The 26,294-nt window shown below is 53.2% G+C and overlaps 1 protein-coding gene across 1 annotated transcript in view; it reads right to left on the bottom strand.

Moving 5' to 3' along the window:
* Positions 1-23,631, bottom strand: part of SLIT1 (slit guidance ligand 1) — a 184,006-nt gene extending 160,375 nt beyond the window's left edge. Inside the window, exons 1-3 of the mRNA XM_014868493.3 lie at positions 23,132-23,631; positions 2,485-2,556; positions 254-325 (exon numbers count right to left, since the gene is read on the bottom strand). Coding sequence (XP_014723979.3) covers positions 254-325; positions 2,485-2,556; positions 23,132-23,475 — 488 coding nt within the window. The 5' untranslated portion in view covers positions 23,476-23,631. The remainder of the gene's footprint in view (positions 1-253; positions 326-2,484; positions 2,557-23,131) is intronic.
* Between the last annotated feature and the right edge of the window lie 2,663 nt (positions 23,632-26,294).

The raw sequence follows: 26,294 nt of genomic DNA, 5'->3' as shown, positions 1-26,294 counted from the left end.
TAACGTATTTTCAGGGGAAAACAACAAAGACAGCTGCATTTAGAATGTGGGGGGAGGACACTCTCCAGCTTCCTCTTCGCCATCATCCCACGATGACTCTGTGACCGATTCCAGGGCCACAGCTGCCCCTGGCTCCCATCAGTGGGCAGGAGGCAGGCTGGGCATGCAGGCCTGTCCCTGAGCAGCCCCTCCTTGATGTCCCCTCAGCATGAGCCCCCACCGCCCTCCTGAGCCTGCACCTATGGATACTCACAGCCGCTCCAGCTCCTTCATGTCGTCGAAAGCCCCTCGTTCCACCACTCCAATCTGGTTCTCCATCAGCTGCCTGGGGAAGCAAAGAGACGAGGACAGCTACAGGATGTTGGACAAGGACTCGTAGAAACAGCTGGCACGGGGGAGTGAAACAGGAGCAGTGCCAGAGATGCACACAGACCCACGTCCTGGCCTGAGCCAACAAAATTTTCTTGCAACTTTGCAAATTTCCTGGCATGGACTCCACAGCACACCCAGCCCAACAGTAAGATGCGCTTCTGGCCCCAGCCCCATGCTGACCCGTCTGAAGCCGCCTGCATGGCAGAAGGCCAGGGGGCACCAGAGTACCAGATCATCGCTCCAGAGGCATGCTCGGGGAAGCCCAGACCCAGGCAGCAGGCAGCAGGGGCTGGCTGTGGGCTGCTGGCGCACATGCCCTGCTTTGACCTGGAGGGCAGGTGTCCAAGGGGCAGAGCAAGGGGAGTTGGCCAGTAGTTGGGGGAGGGGAGCCGGTGCCAACTGGGCAAAGCCCACACATGCAGCAAACCCATGCTGCAGTTGGCAGACAACACCACCCCGCCTGCACCCCACTCCACCTGCCCCCATCTGCTGCCCACAGAACCACCTGGCTCCGTGGAACTCTGCACCTCCTCACCACCAACATGCCCCGAAACCCAGGGTGTCCGGCGGGCAGGCAGCACTGTTCACCGACAGATCACTTTTTGCATGCTAAGTTTTGAGATCATCAAGTATGTTTTTCTCCCTGCGTTTTCCCCTCTCCCCGCTGAAGCTAGTGGCTTATGTGCTCCCGCAAGGGCCTCAGATGAGGTTGCGGGCAGGGCAGGGGGCAGAAGCTGCCACTAGACACTTCCTCTGCTTTGTTTCCAAAAGTCTGCACTGTTGAAGATCTCCCGCTGGAGGCCTGGGGGCGGGGTGGGGGCAAGGAATGCCAGGAGGGAGGGCTTCCCCAGACTCAGAAGAGGTTCCTAGAGCCTGGGAAGGGGTCAGAGGTCAGTGAGTTCTGGAGCAGCAGAGACCTCTGCCCAGCAGTTGACAGTTATGACCAGAGAAAAGAGCAGCCACAAGCTCCCCCAGATCCCTCAAAGACTTTCAGAGCTACAAAGTCAGTAGTTCTGAAAGAACTGAGGCCCCAAGACCCTTGCACTACCCTGGGAATCCTATGATTGTCTGATGTTGAATTTCCTGCCAGCCAGGTGGGATGCGGGCTCAGAGTCAAAAGTGAGTAGATACCCGGAGAGTAGGAGGGGATGAAGGGATCTACCCTGCCCCTCACTCCTCACCCCTGCCCAGCCTCATGGGTACTTCTGACAATGGCTCCTTTGCTAGCTAGTGGCCAAGCCCAACAGAGCCACACCCAGCACTTCCAATATCGCATCTGTCAGGCACCCAAGAGGAGTCACTTCCGTCCTCAACTGCCCAGACTCTCCTCCCTCTCAAGTCAGGGGGGCTGGGGCCTTGCTGGGGAGTCTTTCAGGTTCAAAAGAACTGTGGAGGCTGTTATGGACTGACTTGTGTCCCCCCAGAATTCATCTGTTGAAGCTCTACCCCTCATTGTGACTGTATTTGGAGAGGGGGCCTTTAGGGAGGTGATTAAGGTGAAATGAGGTCATAAGGTTGAGGCCCTAATCTGACAGAATTGGTGTCTTTATAAGAGACAGGGACCCCAGAGATCTCTCCCTGTGCACACAGAGAAAAGGCCACATGAGGACACATGCAAGGTGGCGGCCATCTGCAAGCCAGGAAGAGAGGCCTCGCCAAAACCTGCCCTGCCAGCACCTTGATTTTGGACTTCCAGTCTCCAGAACTGGGAGAAATAAATTTCTGTTGTTTGAGCCATTCAGTCTGTGGTCTTTGGTTACAGCAGCCTGAGCAGACCCGGGTTTCCCTCACCCCAGGAGAGAGCCAATGGACAAGACAGCCCCATGTGCCCAGCCCAGGCCGTGCAAGGCAGCGACAACTGGTGCCCACGCCATGCCCAATTCTTCATCCAATTCTCCAGCCATGCAGGAAGCAGTGGCCACTCCAGGTCAGAACTCACCATCACTTCCACCCTACCCCACTCAGGGCATCCCAAACTGACTCCATAGGGGAGGGGCCCAGCTGGCCTACAACCATACACACCACAGCCTGGGCTCTGCCTGGGACCCACAAAGCCGTTGCTGAGGGTGGGGGCAGGAGGGAGGTTATGAGGAGGCAGAATCCCATACTCACAGCACTCGTAGCTGCTTGAGCCCCGCAAAGTCATTCTTATGGATCCGAGTGATGTTGTTGCCATTGAGCTCCCTGGTGGAGGAAAGCAGAGAAGGAGATGGTGAGAGGCCCGGGGTGGGCCCCCAGGCCAGCGGCTCAGCTCCAGCCTCCCTCTCCACCTGGCTCAAGCCAGCCATCTCACCAACGGGGCTGCAAGCCTCCCAGCCAAGCCCTGGACCCCCAAGTCTGTGTCAAGGCCCAATAAGCTGAGGCGTCTTTGCAGCAGATGTCCACCAGCAAGAACTCACAGGGCATGGATTCACTGCTGGGAAAGCTGTGGAAACCTGAAATACGGCTTTGCCCTAAAAGAGCTCAGTCTTGTTGGAGAGATAAGACATTCACACAGGAAAGAATTTGGAAACTAGCCAATTGGAGAGGCTATTCAGGTGGAATCCTCACTGAGCCTCAGTTTCCTCATCTATATAATGGGAGTAATAACTGTGTCTACTTCATACGGTTAGTATGAGGCATCAACAAGTAAGGAGCAGGGCCTGCGCTTGGAAAAGCCCCCCTTGGAGTTACACATGCTATCATCTGGTGCCACTGGTGCCAACGAGCTGTCCGTATCCTGAGCAGGAGAGAACAGGGAGGGCCATGCCATTTCAGGGAACTGAGGAAGTGGGACTCAAGCTGAGGCCCAAAAGACAAGGCAGATCTGCAGCAAGTGGCATGGAGCAGACGATCCAGGGAAGGAGAACCCCCCGGAGGATGGGGTCGGGGGAGACAAGCTGACCGTCAGAAGTCATGGTAAACAGGGTTGGGGAAGGTGGGTCCAGATCACAGAGGGCCTGAGAAAGCAAGCGAGGAGAGGCAGGGAGCCAGTGAGGCCTCCGGCAGGAGCCTGCCATGAGGTCAGTCCTGCAGGGGGCAGCAGGGCAGAGCCGAGGAGGGGAGGCCGAGCCCACTGTCCACATCCAACCCAGGGCCAGGCCTACAACTACGGTGGCTCCTCCCCTCACACCACCCCAGCCTCTGGCCCTTCCTCCCTTCCAAGGCCACATGTGCTTCTCCCTCAGCCCTCCCAATCATCCCTGGGCACCGTAGACGTGGACACCACCTTAGAAAGACACCATCCTAGAGGGCGTCTGGCCCCCGCTCCCTGCCTAGCCTCTCAGGCAAGCTCCCTCAGCCTCTACAGGGCAGCTCCTCCTCACAGGGGGCCAGTGCAGCCTCAGAAAGGCGGGCCACACCAGGAGGCAGGCACTCCATCCCCAGAAAGTTTCTCCGTTGAGCCACACATGGCAGAATCTCACTCGGGCCCAGCTCCAAACTCAGCTGTCACCACCGCATCCAACCTGTCTCCATGTAGCAGCTCCGCATTCACAGCCACACGGCCTCCTCCTCTTTCTCACCACTGTCACAGTCACCCGAGTGTTTGGCAACAACCTAAGTGCTCCCATCCCAACACACACACACACACACACACACACACCATGTTCAACTGCAGCCCAGTCTCCTCACTGACCAACTTGGGTCAAAGGTTCCAGGTACAGGCACCAGCCAGACCCAAGTCCAAGTTACTTTGAAAAACAGCAAGTTCCCTTTCCTAAAAGTGTTTCAGAAGCGTGTTTGGCCTGATGATGCTCTTGAGTTGCTTCCACCAAGAACAACTTGTTGTCAGTTTTCACACACTCTGGGAACTGGGCTTTGCGTCCGTCCTCGAGAGACGCTGGAAAGTAGTTACTGTGCCCACCTTATAGACGAGGAAAGAGTGGTTGGACAAGGTTAGACGCCTTCCTGGGGTCACCAGTCGGTAAATGACAGAGCAGGGATCTGGACCGTGGCCGTCTGATCCCTCTTCCACCAGGCCAGGCTGTCTCCCCAAGTTGACAATAATCCATTCAACTCTCTCTCTTCCCTTCCCCTGGGCCTGGCTTCTGATCCTCAGAGCAGCTGGGAAAACTCACTCCCTGCTCCCCATCTCTTTCCTAACAGGATCTCTCAGAGGGGCCTGAGGTCGCCCCAAGGTAACAGGGCATTGGTGACAGCCCCAGACTGAACCACTTCCCGGTCTAAACGCTGTGAGGATGCCTTCCCCGCGTAGACAGGCCCCTTTCAAGTAAAGGTCTTTTTTTGTTGAATTATTCTTCCCTGCAGCAGCCACCTTTGAGCCTCGCTCGTGTTGCACCCCAATGTGCTCCTTGTGCAACACGACCGCTCTTCAAACACTGAGAACGTCAACACGAAGCCCCTAAAACTGGTTCCTCCGCGAGCAGGGCTGGTTTCCCTTGGGCTATCCTACTGAAATTTTCATCCCAAAACTAAAGCCCCAAGGAAACTTCGGTTGTCTTATTTTTTCATTACTGTCATGTATTGCTTAATGACGGGGACACATTCTGATAAACATATCGTTAGGCGATTTCCTCACTGTGCGAACGTCATAGGGGGCACTAACACAAACCCGGATGGCACAGCCTGCTACACACTTACGCTATATGGCACTCATCTGAAGAGACCACCATCCTATATGCGGTCCATTGTTGACCAAAACGTTGTTATGCAGCATATGACTGTATAAAGATACGTCAGCACTGATTATAAGAGCAAAAACGTTAAATGGACATCAACAGAGCATTGACTTTCAGCACATCCGTGAAACTGAACACATGCAGCCATTTGAAATCATCAGTTTGTCTTGACAAGGAAAGCTGTTCAAGACACAGGATGTGGGAAAAGGGTCGACAGACAGCTCGTATTCTATGAGCCCGCTTATGTGAAAACTCACACGCACATCCACACAGGTACATGAGCAGAAAGAGCTCACTACGGCTGTTCGATGAATGTTAATGCCTGTAACTGCTGAGTGGTGGGACTTGAAGTGATTTTAGTTTCTTTTTGATACTTTTCTGCATTGTTTGAATTTTTGTGTATGAGTGAGGAAGATTCACCCTGAGCTAACATTCACTGCCAATCTTCCTCTTTTTTTTTGTTTGTTTGAGGAAGATTAGCCCTGAGCTAACATCTGTGCCAGTCTTCTTCCACGTTGTATGTGAGTTGCTGCCTCAGCATGGTTGATGAGTGGGATAGGTCCTGCCTAGGATCTGAAGCCGTGAGCCCCAGCCACTGAAGCAGAGAGCGCCAAACTTCACTACGCCACAGGGCCGGCCCTTGTTTGAATTTGTTTTTTTATGGACATCTATATTTTTATAAGCCAACATAATATTCAAGTTATTGATTTAGAAATAAAAGTAATATATGTACATTATTGAATTTTCTCAGTTTCCCGAAGAATAAAGAAAAAAAAAATCACACATAAACTCATGACCAGAAGGAACCCTCGTTAATATTCTGGAATACTTTCTCTCAAGCCTGTTTCCTTTAGATACAATTTTTATATAGTTGGGATAATTCAACAAATATTTATTGAAGACTTACTATTTGCAAAGCATTTTGCAAGGTTCTGAAGATCCGAGGCTGAATGAGACATAAATGGCATGCTCTCCTTCTAGAATGTGACAGCCTGTTTGCTCTCCACCCAGGATTCTGACTGGCCAGCTACGGGGGCAGTCCCCAGTTCCCTGCTGCTGGAAGAGCTGGGCTGTTTTGATACTGTTCATTTATAAACAGTACTCCATAAAGCTTGGTGGGCATGCGGGGGGCATACATTCCTAGAAACGGAATGACTCAGTCAGAGGTCACAAAAAATCTGATGAATTTTACAATCGTTCACTCATGCCTTCTCATGGTAAACATGGTTTACAAGGCAATTGACTCCAATTATCCATTTCACAGACAGCAAAACTGAGGCAAAGACAAACATGAAGACTTGTCTGGACAAGGCAGGGTCCAATGTGGAAGTCGGGAATCCCTTAGGATGGAATTCCCACAGGGTGGGGAGGGGTGGGTGGAGGGCTCACATTTACCTGCCTCTCTTCTTACCCTTGTGCAGCAGGCTCCACTGTGCAGGCTCCACTCTGCAGACTCCAGGACATTCCTTAGCCCATCCTCAGTCGATTCCAAGCCCTCCTCCTCGATTCCCACACCCCACCCCACCCCTGCTCAAGACAAGACCCGGGACAGGCAGGTAGAAGAGGACGATGGTGCAGGCACTGGAGCATCCAGAGGCCCTGCTGGTGGCTTCCAGGCAAGAATGTCCATGGAGGCCCAAGCCCCACCAGCCCCCAGCCTCCCCCATCAGCCCTGCTCTCTAAGCCCGGAGCTAAGTGCCTCCTCTGGGGGAGAGCCCTCAAGAAGGCAGCCTGGGAGGCAGAGGCAGTACTCATCAGACACCTGGGTCTGAGGCTGCAGTTTAAGGAGGCATTATCGCCACTCAGGCCGAGAGAATGACCTCCTGTGGGTAGCTGGCCCCCTCCCCCTCAGCAGGGCGGCCCACTAGGATGGAGTGTCCAACCTGGCCCAGCCACTTCCCTCCAAACCCTCACCGGAGGCTGCTGGAACGAGGCACGGAGGTCATTTTTCTCCAGCACCTGTTTCCTCCAACAGGTAGTCCCCGAGTGTTGCCCTGGAGACCCCCCTGCCCAGCAAGCCACCTGGGATAAATGGCAGAAGCTGCTTCCACCTTAAGACCCTTGCAGCCGGAGCAGCCAAGCGGGGTGGGCCTTCTGGGGCAGTTCCCAGCCTCCGTTTCTCAGGAAGAACCCAGGATACAGAGCTACCCTGGCCTCCCTGAGGCTCTTGCCACCAAAGCCCACATCCACCACTTCTCCTTATTGAGCACCTACTGTGTGCAGGCTCCAAGCCTAACTCCCAGCATGCTTCATCTCATTTCACCCTCCCAGCAACCTATGAAGTGAGTCACATTCTCCCCACCTTGCTGATGAGGAAACCAAGGCACAGACTGGTGAAGCAATTTGTCCAATGCCACACAGCTAATAAGTGGTGGGGGGGGCGGGGGTGGGACGAGACATCACAAAGCCTCATGTCGCTGGACCCTGTCGAGTGCACCCCTCACCCTGAGGGTCATGCCTTGGACAGAGCTGAGGAACAACCTGGATGCTCTGGATAGGACACAGTGGGGCACCGAGAGCAGTGCTTGGCACACATAAGTGCTCTCTATTTCAGCATTATCTGCCACGATTATTTTTACTACTACTGTTGCTGTTGTTGTTGTTGTTTTCCTCAAAAACCATGGCTCCACCAGGAAGGTGGTGTCCCAGGCTCAGCTCAGGCTGGTGCTGGACTGGCTGGGCCACGCTGAGCGACAGGAGTCAGCTACTCACGCCCTGCAGGTCCCAGGATGCTAAGGCCCAGGGAAGACACCCTGAGACCGTTCTCTCTCTTCCAAAGCGATGAGTCTGCACCACCCTTCTCCTGCAGGAGGAAACACAGGCCAGCGGCAAATGGCCCTGATTTCCATCCGTTCCTGTGTGGTCCTAACCTGAAAGGAAAACCTTGGTGGTAAAAGACCTTGGAGAAAATCCTCTGAAGCAAAGTTACCAAGGAAAAAACAAAAACACACCAGGATTTCTTGAATCCTCTCAGGAAACAAGAATCTGATCCTCAGCATCTAAGTGTTTGTGATAAACCGAAAGAAACCCTCGATTTCCTAGAGCTTCAGGAATAAACAGCCTGGGCCCCTCAAGGGGTGTTCTGGGGGCTCCACGCGCTCTGCAAGCATTTCTCAGCCAGAGCTCCAGTCGCTCCTGGTGCTGGTTCCCAGAGGGCCCGGACATTCCCACGGCGCCCCAAGCCTGCAGCGGCGATGCAGAGACCCGGGCTGCCCTCCGAACCCTTTCCTGCCCGGTCTCCAAAAAGTACACACGCCCACTCTGACTGTGGCTGAGCCAGGCCTCCGGCTGGGGAGCTGCACGCCTCCGTGCTGGCCTTTGAAATCCTCCCCTCGCCAAACCCACAGCGCTGAGCGTCTGCAGAGGCAGACGGGGAGCTGCATAAGGGAAGAATTGCTCTGCCCGGCCGCCACCCAACAGCAGTAGAGAAGCTCCCATGCTGAACCCCACGACTCTCCGCCAGGGCGGCCCGCAGAGCCACCTAACCAGGCACCCCACGTTCACTCTGGCTCCCCTCCAATCTGCTCTCCAAGTCACAGCCAGAGTGATCTTTTCAAGATGCAAATCTGATCATGTTGCTCCCCACTTAAGCCCTTCCATGAATCCCCATCGCCCTTGGAATCAACACAAAACTCTGCTTAACAGGAGCTACAAGGCCCGCTGGCCTGCCCCCTCCTCCCTGTTCTCATTCGCTCCCTCCTGCCGTGGGGCCTTTGAACGCACCCTCCCTCCTCTTTGCCTAATAATTTCAACTTTTCCTTCCAGTGATCAAACCTCCCCACCACCCCAGGCCTCTCCTCAGCAGCACAGAGCAGGGGGCAGTTTTATATGCATGTGGGGGCTTCCTTGACAGATGTCTCAGCCCCTTACCCAACGTGAGATTATAAACTCCTTGAGGGCATGGAAAGGGGCAGTTTTTCTCATTATTGTAGCCCCGGAGCCTAACACCGTACATGGCACCTGATAGATGTTTCAGGAAGCATTTCCTGAATGCATGAATAAATTTCTATTAAACCCGACACATTCCAAATAGCATTGGGTTGAGGGTTTTCCATGCTTCCCGGCTCCCCAACTCAAAAAAATAAAAAAATTTTAAAAACACCTACACTCATTAAGAAATGCTCTCCCCCAATGGACATCAGCCAAGAGAAGCTCCACACACAGAGGACGCTGCTGCTGTATGGACAACCCCTTCGCAGCGCGCGGGTTAAAAGACTAATTTCTCCTCAGCTCCTTTCGTAGGAAAATACCAGCCCCCAGGGCTTCAGCGGCTCTGCTCCTCCACTTCCACTGCCTCAGGGCCTTTGCCCCTGTTGCTCCCTCAGCCCCGAACAGCCTCTCCTCCTCACCTGCCCACCAACACATGCAGCTGGCTCACTCCTAGCATCCTTCAGGCCTCAATGTAAATGTCCCCCACCCTCTAAACCAGCCTCCCCAAGCAGATGTCCACTTAGCTCTCCTCCAGAGCCAGGATTTTGATTCGGAGTTGTGTGAGGTCCTTTGTTAAAGGCCAGTCTCCCCTGCCAGGCTGGGAGGGGCAGAGGCCTCATCTAGTTCCCTCACTGCTGGATGCCCGGCACGTGGGAGGGGGCCTGGCACACACTAGGTGCTCACTAAATAGAAGCCGAATGAGCAGTCCTGCCCGCTGAGCCGGGCTGCTGCAGGCACATGCTCCCGTCAGCCAACCAAGGCTTTCCCACGGTCTTCATGCCTCCGCGGGTGCTGATCCAAAGGCTCCTCCAGCCCCGCAGCGGAGCCCACAGGCCTGGCGCCAACCCCAGTGCTGGGACCACCCTCCATGTGACAAGTCAAGAAGCCCCAGGGCTGAGTAGTCAGGGGCCCGCGTCAGGGCAGATTTGCTCCGGATCCCACTCTGTCCCGCCTCCCAGGGACCCATCTTGTCTCCTTGGCTTGAGTAACAGCAATATCCATACAAACTGTCACAACCAAACCAGCTCATTTCAGCCTCATGGCTGAAGCACCTGTAGCACCTGGCTCAAAGGTTCATTATCAGTCTCCACTTACAGAGGAGGAAACTGAGGCACAAAGAATTTCAGTAACTTATTCAAGACCAACCAGCTGGTAAGTACGTTGAGGAGGTTAAGACTTGAACCCTAGCCAGTCTGACTCCAAGGCCCAGCTCTTTTTTTTTTAATTTTAATTCTTAATTGCGCTAAAATATACAAATATAAAATTTACCATTTTAATCATTTTTAAGTGCACAGTTCAGCAGTGTTAAGTATATTCATATTGTTGTACAACAGATCTCCAGAACTTTTACATCTTGCAAAACTGAAACTCTGTACCCATTAAACAATGACTCCCCTTTCCTCCTTCCCCCTTGACCCGGGCAACCAGCATTCTGCTTTCTGTCTCTATGATCTTGATTACCCCAGGTACCTCACATAGCAGAATTATACAGTATTCGTCCTTTTGTGACTGGCTTATTTTTATTTAGCATAATGTCCTCAAGTTTCACTCATGCTGTAGCATGTGTCAGAATTCTCCTCCTTTTTAAGGGTGAATAATATTCCATTGTACGTATGTACCATATTTGTTTATCCATTCATCCATCGACGGACACTTGGGTTGCTTCCACCCTTTAGCTATTGTGAATAATGTCGTGAACATGCTTGTACAAATATTGACACTGGCTCAACACAAGGTTGACATAAGGGAAGCCATATTGTAGAAAAGAGACCATATTGTAACTTTGAATGACCTCTGATTAACTAGCACAGCTGGACGTGCACCCTCCAGGAGATGTGCATGCTCTGTAGATTTAATGGCCCCTCCTAGCTGCCAGAAGTTGATAACGTTGCTCGTTTGAGTCTCTAGGAATGTGACGACCCTTAGATGGAGGGGTCATCATGGATATGCTGATATCCATGACAACTGAAAGATCTAGCATGGCAACTCACAGTCTGTAACACCAGAGGGTCAACATTCCTAATCCCTCCCCTGTAACGCACGGGTCTGGGTTCAAGACTAACGGCTTCAAGATTTGCGGCTCCTTAAGACGGTTCTTTAGGATGCTAATTGACCATCTTCCAATTTGCCAGCTTATGGCTTAACAAAACGCCCTTTCTCTGCCACCATCTTGCCTATTGACGGATTGACTTTTGTCTAGCAGTAAGCAGATTGTGCCCTTGGCACGGTAACAATATCTTTGAGACCCTGCTTTCACTTCTTTTGGGCACATACCTAGAAGTGGAATTGCTGGATCATATGGTAATTCTATGTTTAATTTTTTAAGGAATCATCATACTGTTTTCCATAGTGGCTGCACCATCTTACATTCCCAGAAACAGTGCACAGGGGTTCCAATTTCTCCACATCCTCGCCTACACTTGTCATTTCCCATTTTTTTTACAGTAGCCATCCTAATGGGTGTAAGGTGGTCAGACCCCAGCTCTTAACCCCAACTTGATGGTGGATTCTGTTCTGAGGCCCAGACTGCACCCCAGTCCCTTCATTACTGAGGCCCAGCTTTGCCCGTGCCAATCCCCTTCCCAGGTCTTGGGCCCACCCCAAAACCACAACCCTGCAGCCAGGACCCCACTGCCAGCCACCAGGCCTCCATGTCCATTGCCTGCCAGCAATCCACTCACTGCCCACCCCAGGCCCCTGAGAGGCCGCCCGGAAGCCAGCTCCCTGACACTGACCACTGACCTCCACCTGCACCACCACCTCCCTGCATCCCCTCATTGCTGCTCACCACCCCACCCTCAGGCTGGACACCCCTCCCTATGCCAGCCTGCAACTGGGGTCCACCCTGTAAAAACGTGCAAGCGGGAATCAGTTGTGGCCAGTTTGCCTTTATGGCCCCAGTGCTAAGCCTGACAGGGGTTTTGTAGATGCTCAATGAATGTCTGATGAATGAATGAATGAATGAATGAGTAAATGAATGAATGAGTGAAAGAAGTCAGGCCTTATTAAGATGTGTGGAGTGGTCGTCAAGTTTAAGAACTAAACACAAACACATCTCAGAGCCTCAAGATTCAAGGACCCTCAGCGCACCACTTACTAGCCTGCTGTTTGACCTAGAGCAGATGACTCCCCCTCTCTGAACTTTCTCCTCATCTGCAAAGTAGCAGTAAGCAATACCTTCATCCCAAGATGAAGGAGGAGGAAAAGGGCGGACGTGGGTAAAGCATCCCACTCCGGGCCTGGCACAGGGTTGGGGGGCTCTAAATGGTGACCACCAACACCATCAAAACTCCCCCTTCACTGCTGTTCTCCTCAGTTCTTCTCTGACCTGTCACAGGACATCTTCTCTGTCTCTCCCTATCCCCAAGGGCTCTGGCTCCTCCCTTCCACAATCGCCCTCGACTCCCTCTGCCCCAAAGGGGTCTCCAGTTCACCGGCCCCGGCCCCTACGCTGCAAACAACTCGGTCCCGAGCCCACCCGCCTCTGAGCACCTGTGCTTGTTCTCTCCTCCCCAAAACTTCCTCACCACCTACTCACTCCCCGACCATCTGCCTTCCGCCTGCCATTCTCCCAGGAAACCGTTCTGCCCTGCTTCACCAGTGACCCCCATCACAGTTCCAGAAGCTTTCCTTGGCCCTCAGCCTCAGACAGACTGGCTGCCCTCCACACTGTCGGCCTTCCTCCCCAACTCGAGACTCCTCCTTTGGCTTCGGCAGTAACTACTCGCCCAGGTTCCAATCCACAAATGTTCAGCCGGTGCTCCCCTGTGCAAAACAGGGCAGGAGCCCCTCTCGCCTCTCCACCATCTCCTCCCGTGTCACCTTCCCTTCCTCCTGCCCTCTTACTGTGGGCGGGAGCTGAAGGCAATCCTCAGGAGTCTTGGAAGGATGTGTTTGCCTCACCAGGAAACCCCAGCACCAAGCAGTGTCTCTCAGATTGTGTCCTGGGCACCTGCCACATCCGACTCACCTCAATTGTCTTTGCCAAAAACCAGCTGACTCAGCATCTCTCAGACAGGCCTGGAAATCTGCATTTCATAGCAACTTCCCAGGAGATTCTTATTCCCATTGAAGCGTCTGTTCCACTGTCCTCAACCATTTCCCCAGGAGGCCCCCACAACCGTCTCTCCAACTGTCTCTCCAGCCTGAACACTCTACAGAGTAACCATCCCCCATTCCTACCTCGAGGGTCATCTTTTCCACGTAGCTGTTTACTGGCGATTCAAATAAGACAGGCAAAACCCAAGTTCATGGCTTCTCCTCCAGCATCAGTCTCCCTCCCAGCTTCGCTCCATTTACAAGCTCGTTCTCCCAGGCTCGAGCCAGAGGGTCCCCCATGACCTTGCGCCCTCTGCGCCCTCTGCCTTGCTCCAGGTCTGCTTCCCCTCATGCTGTGGCCTCTGCAGCAGCCTCCTAATTCTACAAGGACTGTAGCATTTCCTGCTGCTGCTATAACATATTGCTACACGCTCAGTGGCTTAAAACAACACAGACTTATGATCTCATAGTTCCAGAGATGAAATACCCAAAATCAGTCTCACAAGGTTCAAGTCAAGGTATGGGCAGGGTTGAATTCCTTTCCGGAGGCTCCAGGAGAGAACCCATCTCTTGCCTTTCCAGCTTCCAGAGGTCGCCTGCATTCTTTGGCTTGTGGCCCCTTCTCTGCATCACTGCAACCTCTTGCTTCTGTCCTCACGTATTTCCTACTACTGACACTGACCTCCTGCCTATAGGGACCCTGTGACGACATTGGGCCCACCCAGATAATCCAGGATCATCTCCCACCTCAAGAGCCTTAATTCAATCACATCTGCAAAGTCCTTTTCACCCTGTGAGGTAACATATTGTTCCAGGGATTATGATGTGGACATCTTTGGGGACCATTATTCAGACTACTACAATGACCCTATTTTCTAAAGCAAAGATCAGAACTATGAAACATCTTACCAAAAGTTAAAAAAAAAAAAAAACTCATCAAACACATCTTTTGCGCACCTACTAAAGACCAGGAGGACACAGTCCCTGCCCTCAGGAAACTCAAAACCCAAGGTGCCCATCAAACAAACTACCTGCTTAAAAAGGATTAAAAGTCTCTTCCCTCCAGAAGAATTCCAATTAATGAATGTAGAAGAAATGAGGGAAACAGAAAGTCAAAATTGGATAATAATGGTTGCAGGCAAGATCCATTAATGGATGCTAAAATTAGTAGGTGAGAATTTGAGGACAAAAAGGACCTTACACAGTCTCAAAGTCTCTCCCTCCAAATACTGCAATTGCAATTTGCAATTCCAAAGGCAAATGGAAGGACAGTAACGTTACAGTGGAGAAACCCGCCAAACACCACCTTAACCAAGAGATCAAGGTTAACATCACCAGCAATGAGACGTGTCGACGTCATCGACCCCCCGATAGGATGTTCTGAGAAGGACACATTGCCTCTGTGTCATTCTTGTCAAAAATGCGTAACCTCAATCCAATCATGAAAAACAGCAGACAAAGCCAAACTGAAGAACATTCTACAAAATAACTGACCAGTCCTTTTCAAAAGTGTCGAGGTTGTAAAAGACAAAGGAAGACGAAGAAACTGTCACAGATTGAAGGAGACTGAGGAGAAATGACAACTAAACACAATGCGGAATCCTGGATTGGATCCTGGAACACAGAAAGGACATGAGTGGAAAAACTGGTGAAATTCGAATAAAGGCTGTAGCCTGGCTAATAGAAAACTAGGTTTCTTAGTTTTGATCATTGTCTATGGTTAAGTAAGATGTTAACACGAGGGGAAGCTAGGTGAAGAGTGTATGGGAACTCTCTCTCTACTCTTTTTACAACTTTTCTGTAAGCCTAAAATTATTTTAAAATAGAAGTTTTAAATTTTTTTAAAAAGGATAAAAATAAAGCAAGGACAGCAAAACCACTGTCACAGAAAAGCCAGAAACCAGTCACCATAACCAACTGGTCTCCTCACCGCCAGTTGGTCTCTCCCTCCATTCATTCTCCACACCAAAGCCAGGCGACAGAATGTCTTAAACACCATCTTGCACTTGTCACTCTCCACTCAGAACCCCAGGGGGCATGTGCTTGAATGGTCTTGTCAAAAGGACACAGGAGCAGCTTGAAGGGGCTCCCACTGGCCAAATGCGGGATGCTCTGAACATCTTAATAAATAACGATAGTAACAAATTATAACCCAAAGAACACAATAATAATCCGCGAGTCCATGCTGTAATAAACAGATAAACAGATGGAGGAGAACGGAAAGATCTTTCTTAAGGTAGAATGCCAACTAATAAATAGAGAAGAGATAATGGAGTTAAAAATTTCCCATCAGTGGGCACTAAAACTAGTGGGTGACAGTTCGATGAGGAATAGGATATTCACGGAGCCTCAAAACATCTCCCTACAAATTACTTATTAATAACAAAGGGGAAAACAGTAACTTTTCAGCAAAGAAGCCTGGCAGACACCAACTTAGCAAGTAATCAAAGCTAAAATCACCAATATTGGGACAAGTTGACGTCCCGTGTCTTCTGACATGACCCACTGAGAGGCCACAACATCATCTATTAGCATTCCTGCCCAAATGCATAACCTGAATGGAGTCATGAGGAGCGAGCAGATGGAGCCAAATTGAGGGAGATTCTACAAATTACCTGGTCTGTATTCTCTACAAATGTTAAGGTCAAGAAAAACAAAGAAATGCCAAGGAACTAGTCCAAATTAAGGGAGAATAAGAGCCATGACAAGTAGATGCCATGTGTGATCCTGGACAGGCTTCTGGACCTGGAAAAAAGATAGCCACAAAAGACATTATTGGGACAATTGATGAAATTTCACTATGAACCACGGAGGAGATAATAGTGTTGTATCAATGTTAAATTTTCTGATTTTGATAGCCTTATTGTTCTTAAAAGTACACACCAAGGGCTGGCCCCGTGGCCGAGGGGTTAAGTTTGCGCGCTTCGCTGTTTCATTGGTTCGAATCCTGGGCGCGGACACAGCACTGCTCATCAAACCACGCTGAGGCAGCGTCCCACATGCCACAACTAGAAGGACCCACAACGAAGAATATACAACTATGTACTGGGGGGCTTTGGGGAGAAAAAGGAAAAAATTTAAAAATCTTTAAAAAAAAAAAGTACACACCAAAGCATTTAGGGAGAAAAAGTGATAATGTCTCCATCTTATTCTTAAATGGTTCGGAAAAAGAGTGTGTGTGCACGTGTGTGTATGTGTGTAATATATGAGAAAGCAAATGGAGCAAAATATAAACAATTAAATCTGGATAACAGATATACAGGAGTTCCTTATATTTTTGTTGCAACTTTCCTGTAAGTTTGAAATTACAACAAAACAAAAAGTTATAATAAGCACAAGAGATCTTTTTGGATGACGAAAATATTCTAAAATTGGATTGTGGCGATGTTTGCACAACTCTGTAGATTTAGTAAACATCATTGAATAATAATAAAAAGTTTTACACACACCCCCTCTGATGGCTCCCCATTTCCCAGCCCCATGGCCCAGTGTCCAGCCATTTCTGCAATCGCCTCTCAGAACTCAGCAACACAGATGTTCACCCCTCAGCTGGGTCTACTCCTCACTCTTTTTCCCAAACATACGGCACCCCCTTCTGAAGGCCCTCAGGTCCCCTTACCCTCGCTTCGCCTCTCTCCTTACCTAAGCCACGCACAACGTCAAGGCCCCATGTAAACCCACCTCCCCAGTCACCGCAGGGATCCGACTCCTGATCTTTACTCCCATCTCCTCCTCTCTAAGGACAATGGGGCACTTCCTACCTGCCAGACATTAGTCCAGGCACTTGGAATATGTATTACAAATGGAATACGCGTTACACTTACATATGTACACACTGCGTTACACGGAATACAGCAGTCCCCCCTCATCCAAGGGATGTGTTCCAAGACCCCCCAGTGGAGGCCTGAAACTGAAGACAGTACCAAATCCTAAATTCACTACGTTTTTTTCCTATACATACATATTTGAGATGCAACAGCAAAACTAGCACGAATTTCTTTTTCCTTCAAATTTCACAGACAGGAGATTTGTTCTTACCGTACATCTTAGTAAACTCAGCATATGATTTTTTTTCTCTTCTTGTTAAGTCAAAAACTTCCAACTTTTCAACTTAAAGGAAGCACTCTAAGGCTTCTCTTTGGTTTATGAGAATTGCCAGCATCACTGCTCTTGCACTTTGGGGCCATTAGTAAGTAAAATAAGGGTGACTTGAACACAAGCACTGCGATATCGTGACCGTCGATCTGATAATGGAGCGGGCAGAGGGACTAATGGGCAGATAGCGAATACAGCGTGGATACGCTGGACAAAGGGATGACTCACGTCCAGGGCAGGACAGAGTGAGACAGCAGGAGATTTCTTCATGCTGCTCAGAATGGCAAGCAATTTAAAACGTAGGAATTGTTTATTTCTGGAATTTTCTATTTAATATTTTCAGACTGGTTGATTACCACTGAAACCGAGGAAAGCGAAACCGCGGATAAGGCGCAAACTTCTGTATTTCATTTGCACTCACAGCCCTCCGAGGTAGGTGCAGGTAAGTCCTATCGGTGGCCCCATTTGACAGACAAGGAAATCGAGTCACAAGTGAGCCGGCCCAGATCTCTCAGGTGGGAGTGGATGGAGCCAGGATTCAAACCGCGCCGTTCTCACACCAAAGCCTGCGCCGGCTGCCGGGGTGTCTCCGGCCCCACAGACGTCCTCACACATCTGTTCCTTTGCAGGCGGACCTTTCTCTCCGACCAGGCCGCGAGCTCCCCGAGGACCTTTCTCGACACTCCGCCCGCGGCAGGTGCCCAACAGCTGTTTGTCCGCCACAGGCTGGCTTCCAGAGGGAGGAGGAGGGGGGCTCGAGCGCCATCGAAAAGAGAGCCAATTCCGCCCCCGCCCACCACAGCCCAGCTCCCTGGCTGCCGCCCAAGGCCCGGCCGTCATCTGCTCCGGGTAATAAGTATTTGTATGGCGATAATTACAGCATTTGGGAAGAAAATCCCATTAAGCGAGAGCCCCGCCGAGCTGCTAAGCCGGCACAGAACTGGAGGCGGCAACTCCGCCAAGCTCCCGTCTGCTCCCAGCAAGGCAGGAGCTGCCTGGCCCCGCCGCCCCTCTCCCGGCCCCAAAGGAGCACGGCGCCCCTGCCGGCAGCCTCGCGCAGCCTGGGCCGCCACAGCCCCCCACCCCCACCCCGCCCCCCGCCCCCGGCCCGGCGAGGGGGCACCCGGAAGGGGCAGCCCCAACTCCGCGGGCTCCAGGGTGCCCAGGGGATGCGGAGCACCGGTGGCTGCCGGTGATGGAGGAGAGAGCAGGGCCACCCTGGGATCCAGCACTGAGTGGTGCCCAAGCTCCTTTCACATCCCTGCAATTCTGTCACCTTAATAACCATAATAACACTACCATTTCTTGGTCACTTGCTGTGTGCCAGGCCCAGAGTGCCTCTCCCAGCATTACCGCATTTAATCTTCACCACCACACTTGGAAGCAGGTCCTGTCATCATCCCCACTTTACAGGCAAAGAAATGGGGTCCGAAAAGTCACACTTGCCTCCAGAGCACTTATCCCAGTTGCAATTATGCGTTTACGTTCATATTGTCATTCATTGCTATCTCCCCTGCTGGACTAACACTCAGGGAGGGGGTTTCAGGTTCCGTCTGGCACTATTCATTCCACACGATGCAGATGTTCAATAGATAGCTATCTGTTGAATGAGTGAATGAAACCCCAGAACTGGCCCCAGGTCCTCCCAGCTGCTGAGTGGCAGAACAGGACGCAAAACCCAGGCCATCTGGTTCCAGAGCCATGCCATCACGCGGTCCCCCCTGCAGAAAGACCCTGCACAGCACCGCCCTGCTCCGTCTCCAAACTCCAGGATGTGGTGCCAAGATGCCCAGGTACAGGGATGGAGCCCCCCTGAGCAGCCAGACCCAGGAGAGCAGCCTGCATTGTGGCCACCACTCAAATGCTTACTCTCCTGTCCCGCTTGAACCCCTAAACCCTTAACTCCATCTCCTCAAATAATAAAAATAATAACATCATCTAATTGAATTAGAAAGCATAGCGTTTTCACATACATAGCGTGAGTGAATCCTGGCAAAGGCCCTATACAGTAGTAAGTGTGACTATCCCCAGAGGCCGTGGGACAGGAGAACACCAGCCATGCACCAAGCATGCCACCAGACCCTCTACACGCATTCACTCACTTAATCCTTGCCATCAACCTGCAAAGCTGTCATTGTGCCCTTTTATCCATGGGGACACGGTCTCAGAGCAGATGGAGTGACAGCGCTGGGGCCCTACCACCAGTCATTCAGAGCCCAGCAATAAGCCCCGTGCACCTGATACTGGAGACCCAGCCCCGCCAGGGGGCAATGCTCCCTGCAGCGTGCAGGTCTCCGCTGTAGGTGACCACAGTGCCCTGCTCAGAGAGCTCAGGCTGGCCAAGCCCCGCTGGCAGACATGGCTTCGGTCTGGCCCCCTGACCCTTCTCACCACAGCCACCATCTAATTGTTATTTGGAATTCCAAACAGGCTCCCAATCAGCCCAGGGTGCCCTGGGCAGTCTTCCTTGGGCACGACCACCCAGCCCTGTGGAATGCAGCCTCCAGACTCAGAGGGCCAAGCCAGGAGAAGACACAGGCCCTTCAGGCCCCTGCAGGGGCCAGGGAGGTAGGGCAGTGGGCAAACTGGCCAGGAGACAAGGGGACATATCGAGGAACACAAGAGAGCGGAACCCCATGGCCTGATGAGCAGCAGAACGTGCTAGGTGGGCCTGGGGGCAAACGGAAGCCATGGGCCTTCTCAGGGCCCTTCCCCGCCTCTCCCCTCTCTGCACCTGTACCCAAAGGGGAATCTGCAGCAGGCCTAGAATACAAGTGCCCAGGGCGGAGGGCAGAAGCAGTGTCCCCACATCCCGCACTGTGTCATCACTCTCTCCTGGACACTCTAGTCCAAAAGATTTTTTTAATTAAAAAAAAAATCCAACTGAAAGTCAATGTCCTTGAGTGGGAGAAAAGCCAATTAATAGTGGCCATGGCCGGATCCCTCTGAGCCTGGCCCTACGAAGAGAGGAAGCTTCCAGAGGCCTTCCATTGCCGTGAATTATTCAGCATCCCTTCCCCACCTGGCCCACCAGCCCCACAGCCCGTCTGGCTGAACCAATTTCCTCACCAGCTCTGGGGCCTGCACAGCCCGTTCCCAGAAGGTCCGTAGCAAACCAATGACAATTTCTTCCCACTTGAGGGGACAGGGCTGGACCCAGAGTTATGGAACACATGATCATAAAGTTGCCGGGGCTCATGGGCTGCCGCAGAAACTGCCCAGAGGACAAAAGGCGGCTGCACAGCTGCAGTCCATAAAAATTTCACAGCCTCAGAAGGAGCCGCCGGTCCAGGCTCTGATGCTGCACGACACCCATATTGATTAGAGAGAGCGTTTGCCACCGTTATTCTGACCCCGCCCGGCTCTCACCAAGGCCGCTTTTCAGGATGTTCTTTTCGTCTTCAAATGGCTCTTTCGAGGCCTGCCTGCTGAAAAGGCAGGCTCCCTCGTCTCTACATCATTGCCAATCCGAGAAGTTGTGCACACAGCAAAGATCGGACGTCCTCCCGCTCTGCCCGTAATAACTCCCCCCTGGAGTCCAACCCTGAAACCCCCAAAGGAAGAATCAGAGAGAGAGAAAGGGCTTCCTGACCCTTCCCACCTTCCCAGCCTCGCGTCCCGTCACCTCCCACCGGACCAGCATGTTCCAGCCTGGGGCCAAGCTGGGCCAGCTGCCCATGAGGACAGGCATGCTCATACCCACAGGCCTTTTGCTCCTGCGTCCCCTCTGTCTGGGCTGCCTGCCCTCTCTGCTTGGCAAAATCCGACCCAACCACTGTCGGGTCCCAAAGTGCCTGATACAATGGTCCATCCTCTGAGAAGCCCCTCTACTCCAGAAAAGGGCTTCTTAGCCCAATGTGCCCCCCACAGCCCCATCACACTGCCGGCCTGGCCCTCTCCTAAGAGCTTACGGTTAGGTATCCCCTGCCGGTCCTCTCAACTGTACATCCCTGAGCGCAGGCACTCGCTCACTCCCGGCTGGAGCATCAGCACCCAGGGCAGTTCCAGGCTCTGTAATATTTGCAATAAAGAGAATCTTCTCCTGATCGTATCACAACAATAGCTCTCATTTAGCAAGCATCATAATGTACCAGACATTTCCTTTCTGTTATCTTCGGTCCTCACAAGAACCAGAGAACTGACCTATCAACAGCCCCTGATGGAAAGCAACTAAGGCTCAGAGAAGTTAAGTAACTTACCCAAAGTCACACAGCAAATAACTAACTGAGCTGAGGCTCCAATCTAGGCAACCGGAGCCCTAACTCTTTCCTCTGCAGTAGGAAATTATACTCCCACCTCACCGTGATTGCAAAAGAGCTCAAGAGTTCACGAAAGTCAGACAGACACTGTTCTCAAAACTAAAGGTGGAGAGAGAACAAGGAACAACGTGACTTCAAGATTCAGATCCAAAAGCAAAGGAGAGGGGCTAATGCGTCTCAGACCCAGGCTGCTCCTAGGGCAGCAGCTGCAGGAGAAATGCCCAGTGCACAGGCAAAGGAACAGAGAGGAGGAACAGGTGTGGAGGGTGACCTGCAACAGGGGCTCTCTGGATGGATCCTGACACTCAGACCCTCTCCAGGGCCACACAGGATAATGCACAGGCTGCCCCAAGGAAACAGGGTGCCGTCCGACCTGTCCCCATGCCAGCATCTTTCCCCAGCCCCACAACACACACGCACTCACACACGCTCACACACACACACCGATTGCCATCTAGATTGCGTCTAGATTGCAAATTCTCTGAAACCTCCATGGGAATTTTTCCAGACTCAGCCAAGAATAGTCTGGGGCAAATGTGTGCTCACTAATTGCCGACCTTGGTACAGAGTTTGATCCAGGAGACAGCTCTCCCCAGGGTCAGATTTCTGCCTCTGACCAGCTGGGAGCCATGGAAATGTACTCAAAAGTTATCAAAATATGTACACCTTTCCCGAGAGCCACTGCAGTGGCCCAGGAGTGTGGGGAGGAGGAGGCAGGTTTCAAAGGAACGAGCAGCCTTTTCCAAAGTCCAGTTCAAAAATCTCCGGAGGCAGCCACCTCTGCAAGCAGCACAAAGGGCCTGCATGTGACCAAAAATCTACACGCTCTGCCCATGCACAGGGACTCACGGCCTCGCACTGCTGAGGTGACACCACAGATACTAGAAATTCACAGACACACATTCTGCAGGAGAATCTCGGAAAACAAATTATATAGGTCTATAAACACACGCTAACCACCCCCACACACACCCTCCAAAGCTCAGCGGGTCTAGAAAGGGCCAAGTTTCCTTATCCAATTTAGAAGTGAGAGAGAACAGGGGAAGAGAAATGATGTTTTTTAAGACTTTTCATGGTCAATATCTTTAACTTACTGTCTCCCACTCCAAGCTCCTGACCTCTTGGCATTATTCCTGGAGCTCCGGGTCCAGGTCACACCTACCCCTCTCTGGACACTGATTGTAACATACCCCAAGCCCCAAACCCAACTCCCTCAGGTCCCATTGTCTGCCTGGGTTGGGGATGGCTGGATGTGAGGCAGAGGACCAATGCGTGGCATCCGCAGGGGAAGAATTCTTAAGGCTCTGGGGCAAACAAAGGGGAGGAAGCAGGAGACTAGAAACTTCAACTCCATCCCATCCTGCTGCCCATCACCAGCCTGCAAGCCCTCAGAGCCAAATCCACACCTCCCACGCAGAACACAGCCCCAGCCTCGTGGGCTCAGAAGGAGACAGCGCCTGGCGAGTGCGAGGAGCTTCCCCCTCGGGTGCCAGGAAGGCTTGCTGGCACCAATTCACAGGCACCCTGGAGGAATAAAGTGCTGGCGCAGTGGGAAGGGCCTGCCGGTGCTGAGCGCAGGGTGCAGGTGTGAGGATGGGAGCTGACAGCCCCATCGAGGGCCCTTTGAATCCCGGGAAAGGGAAACAGTCGCGCTCCTGGCTCCTGGCTCGACAAGGACCCTGGCAGGCACTGACGCGTCTCTTGGCTGCCGAGCCCGGACCCCACGGTCCTGCCCCCTCCACCCCCAGCCCTGAATTGCGTCGGGGTGGGAGGGCAACCTGGGGCCCCCTGTGGGCCGAGGTTGGGGGCCATACTCACAGGCGCTCGGTGTTCCGTGGGATGTTCTTGGGGATGGCCTGCAGCCCCGTGCCGTGGCAATCCACCGTGGTGCCAGTGCAGGTGCAGAGGGCGGGGCACGCCGTGGCACCCAGGCGCCACGCGGCTGCCCACAGCAGCAGCCAGAGCTCGGGCCAAGCCAGCCCCGCCGAGGGCCCCCTCCGGGGCGTCAGAGCCATGGTGCCCTCACCGCGTCCCGCTCGCGTGCCAGACGGCGGCAGCCGCTTACCATCCCCGTCCGGGGAGGCCTCCAGGTGCGGTCCCGGGGCAGAGCCACCGAAGAGACCGCGGGCTTGCGCGCTGCGCCCTTGCGGGCTGGGAGGCATCTTGCTCCTCCAAGCGACGGCGCCTGTGCGCGGACGCAGGGAGGGCGCCTTAGGCTGAGGGCGCTCGGCTCCTCTCCGGTTTCTCTCCGGCTGCGTCTCCCTCCCTCCCTCCAGCTCCCAACTGACTGCTGCGAGGAGGAAAATGGGCAGGCCCCGCGCACGCACGCACCCCGCGCGCACACACACACGTACAATCACACACTCTCACACCCGCACGCTCACTCCCACCCGGCAGTCATCCATCAATCGAAAAGCACACATCCAGGGCCAGACTCCTCCCCGCCCTCCTCCCCACACACACCCCTCCGCCCCCGCCCCCGCCCCCGCCCCCGCCTCCCGACCACCACTCGGCGGCTGCTGGGAGCAGAGTACAGTTTCAAAGGTGGAACCTCCGAGGAGCAGGGGGCTGCGGTCAGGGGGCTGCCGCAGGGGGGAGGAGGGGCAAGGTTCGGCCTGCCGTGTCCCAGCGAGACACACACACACACACACACACACACACACACACACACACACGGCGAGGATGCGCACACTTAGACGCACGCACCCGGCACCCGCAGCCTCAGCTGCTGGTCCAGAAGGGGGACGGCATCTTATTTTGCCGCTTGCACCGCTGGTCACAGACAGGCTCTCTCCGACGGCAGTACCAGCTACCAAGCCCCATCAGACTTGCTTTGTCAATTCTTGATGAAAGGAAGCTCCGTGCCCCGGGCGGCTGTCTCCAAGCCACCTACCTTACTTAGCTTGGGACCTCGAGGTTGGAGCCAGGGGTGGCGGGGTGGGGAACATGAAAGCCCTAGGCCAAGTATTTCTCCTCCCCTCCCTCAACACAGTCTCCGCCAAGATGGCAGCAACCCCACTCCTCCGAGGGGAACGACGAAGCTAGCTGCACCCAGAATGAGAATGGCCCTGATTTGGCCATTTGCACAGTGGGAGATGTTATTTCTAACCGTTGGGCTCTGCTGGCTTCCCAGGTGGTGGGGAGCAGGGTATCAGTGGAAGTTGCAAACACAGCCACTCTTCCCCCTCTCTCGCCAGCAGTCTTCCATTTCTGACAGGTCCAAACAGAAGAAAACGACTATTCCGTCCTGTTATCAAAGGACTGCAGAGAGGGCTGCAAAAGGGCTGGGTGGCCCGCTGGGGAGAGAAGCACCCCAGGTCCCCACATCAGACCCTGAACTTACACTCGTTTGGGCAGGGACTTTTCTCACACGAAGGCAGGTGTGGCCATGAGAGTGAATGGGAAATCCAGGGCTGGGAAGAATTATCCTCAACCCAGAAAAGATAAGGACCTCCTCCAGATCGAGGACAGCGGTGGCCTGCTGTGCTCCGGACAACCCAGACATCCTTTGTCCATCAGCCGGGGCCCTGATTCCAGGCTTCCGACAGCCTGGTGAGAAGAAACAGTTGAGCCCCTCAAGAAGCACCTCCCCTCAGAGGAGCTGACAGCCCGGGTTTCCCCTAGGGAGAAACCAGAGAGAAAGGCAGCTGGTCCACAAGGTGCCAGGGTGGGCACAGCAGGACCCAGTTTGTGGGAAGCGATGGTGCGGCATTGACAGGCTCCACAAGGTTAGAGCCTTGTCACCCACCAGGTACCAAAACGCTCAGGGTTTTTCTTTGTTTTTATTTTCCATCTTGATGAAAATTTTACGGTGTCTCCGCTGTCATAGCACAGATAGAACTGCGGCCAGGATGTCACAACTAATGTGCCTGGTGTTATGAGCTTTTGATGGCTCTTTTGAAAGTCTTCATACACTCCTGTCCATGACCTCCTTCCAGGGCCTCAGGTCCTTCAGCATCAATTCAGTGACGATCCAGGGAGAAGCAGCTTTCTCAGGGGTCCCCAGATGTCATCTTAGAGAATTTTTCCACAGACCAGCCAGAGGTCTGTGGTCTGCAGGAGCCTGCTTACCCCTCTCCCTCAAATTCCCTATCCTCCTCCCTGGGTGCTCAGCCCCCCTTTCTCCCCACTCCCCCAACCCCAGCTGCCTTGGGTAGAGTTAAGCCCTCCTGCCTCGGAGCGGCCCCGGCGCTTTGTTTACCCCTCTTAGCTGGAGCTCTGTTTACGCATGTGGCTCCTTCTCTGACTCTCCTCCTGAGGCAGAGCCTGCCACCCCCAACCCATGGCTTCCTCACTTCCTCCCTTTGGCACTTAACCCAGCACCTGGCGCTTAGTAGGCCTGCCACAGGCGGCACTCAGACTGTCGAAGATGTCTGTTCTCCAACCTTCTGCTCCAGCGGTGCCTCCCTGGCCCCATGACCTCGGAGGCTCCTCGGAAGCCAGGACCCATGTGGGGAAGAAGGGGTGTTGATTAACTGGGCGACATGCCCTGGGGGCTTCAGAGTAGTGTGGAGAAGGGGTGGGAGCAGGCAGGGGGCTGCAAGATCACCGCTGCCTGTGGCTCCTGAGAGCCAGCCGCGGCCCTAGAAGCTTCCAGACTATCCAGGATGGTGAATCCCAAGAAGGCCTTGAGCCAAATTGTCACCCCTGGCAAGGCCTGGCCTTTCCTTTAAAGGGGGGAAGGAAGGAGGGCCCCCTCAGACCCAGGACAGAGACCCCCCCCCGCCAGCCCGTCATGGGAGGCCCTACCCCAGCAGCCAGGCAGCTCCCCAACTTGGTTCCCATCCCCAGTTCCTCCAGCCCAGAGCCTGGGCGGCTCCCCAATTCGGGAAGCAGCTCGCCGTGAATGAACGCAGCTCATTAGCGTTCCCAGCACATTTACTCCTTAAACAACTGCCAGGCCAGCCACACACCCCCAGCCCCCACTCTGCTTTTTCAGTTTCCTCTCCCATGCCCCTCCCACTGTTGGATCTCCCTACCC

This window comes from Equus asinus, chromosome 2, assembly GCF_041296235.1.
Source record: "Equus asinus isolate D_3611 breed Donkey chromosome 2, EquAss-T2T_v2, whole genome shotgun sequence".
Classification (NCBI taxonomy): Eukaryota; Metazoa; Chordata; class Mammalia; order Perissodactyla; family Equidae; genus Equus; species Equus asinus.
The sequence above is the reverse complement of the archived record's forward strand: the minus strand, read 5'-3'. Positions and strand labels throughout refer to the sequence as shown.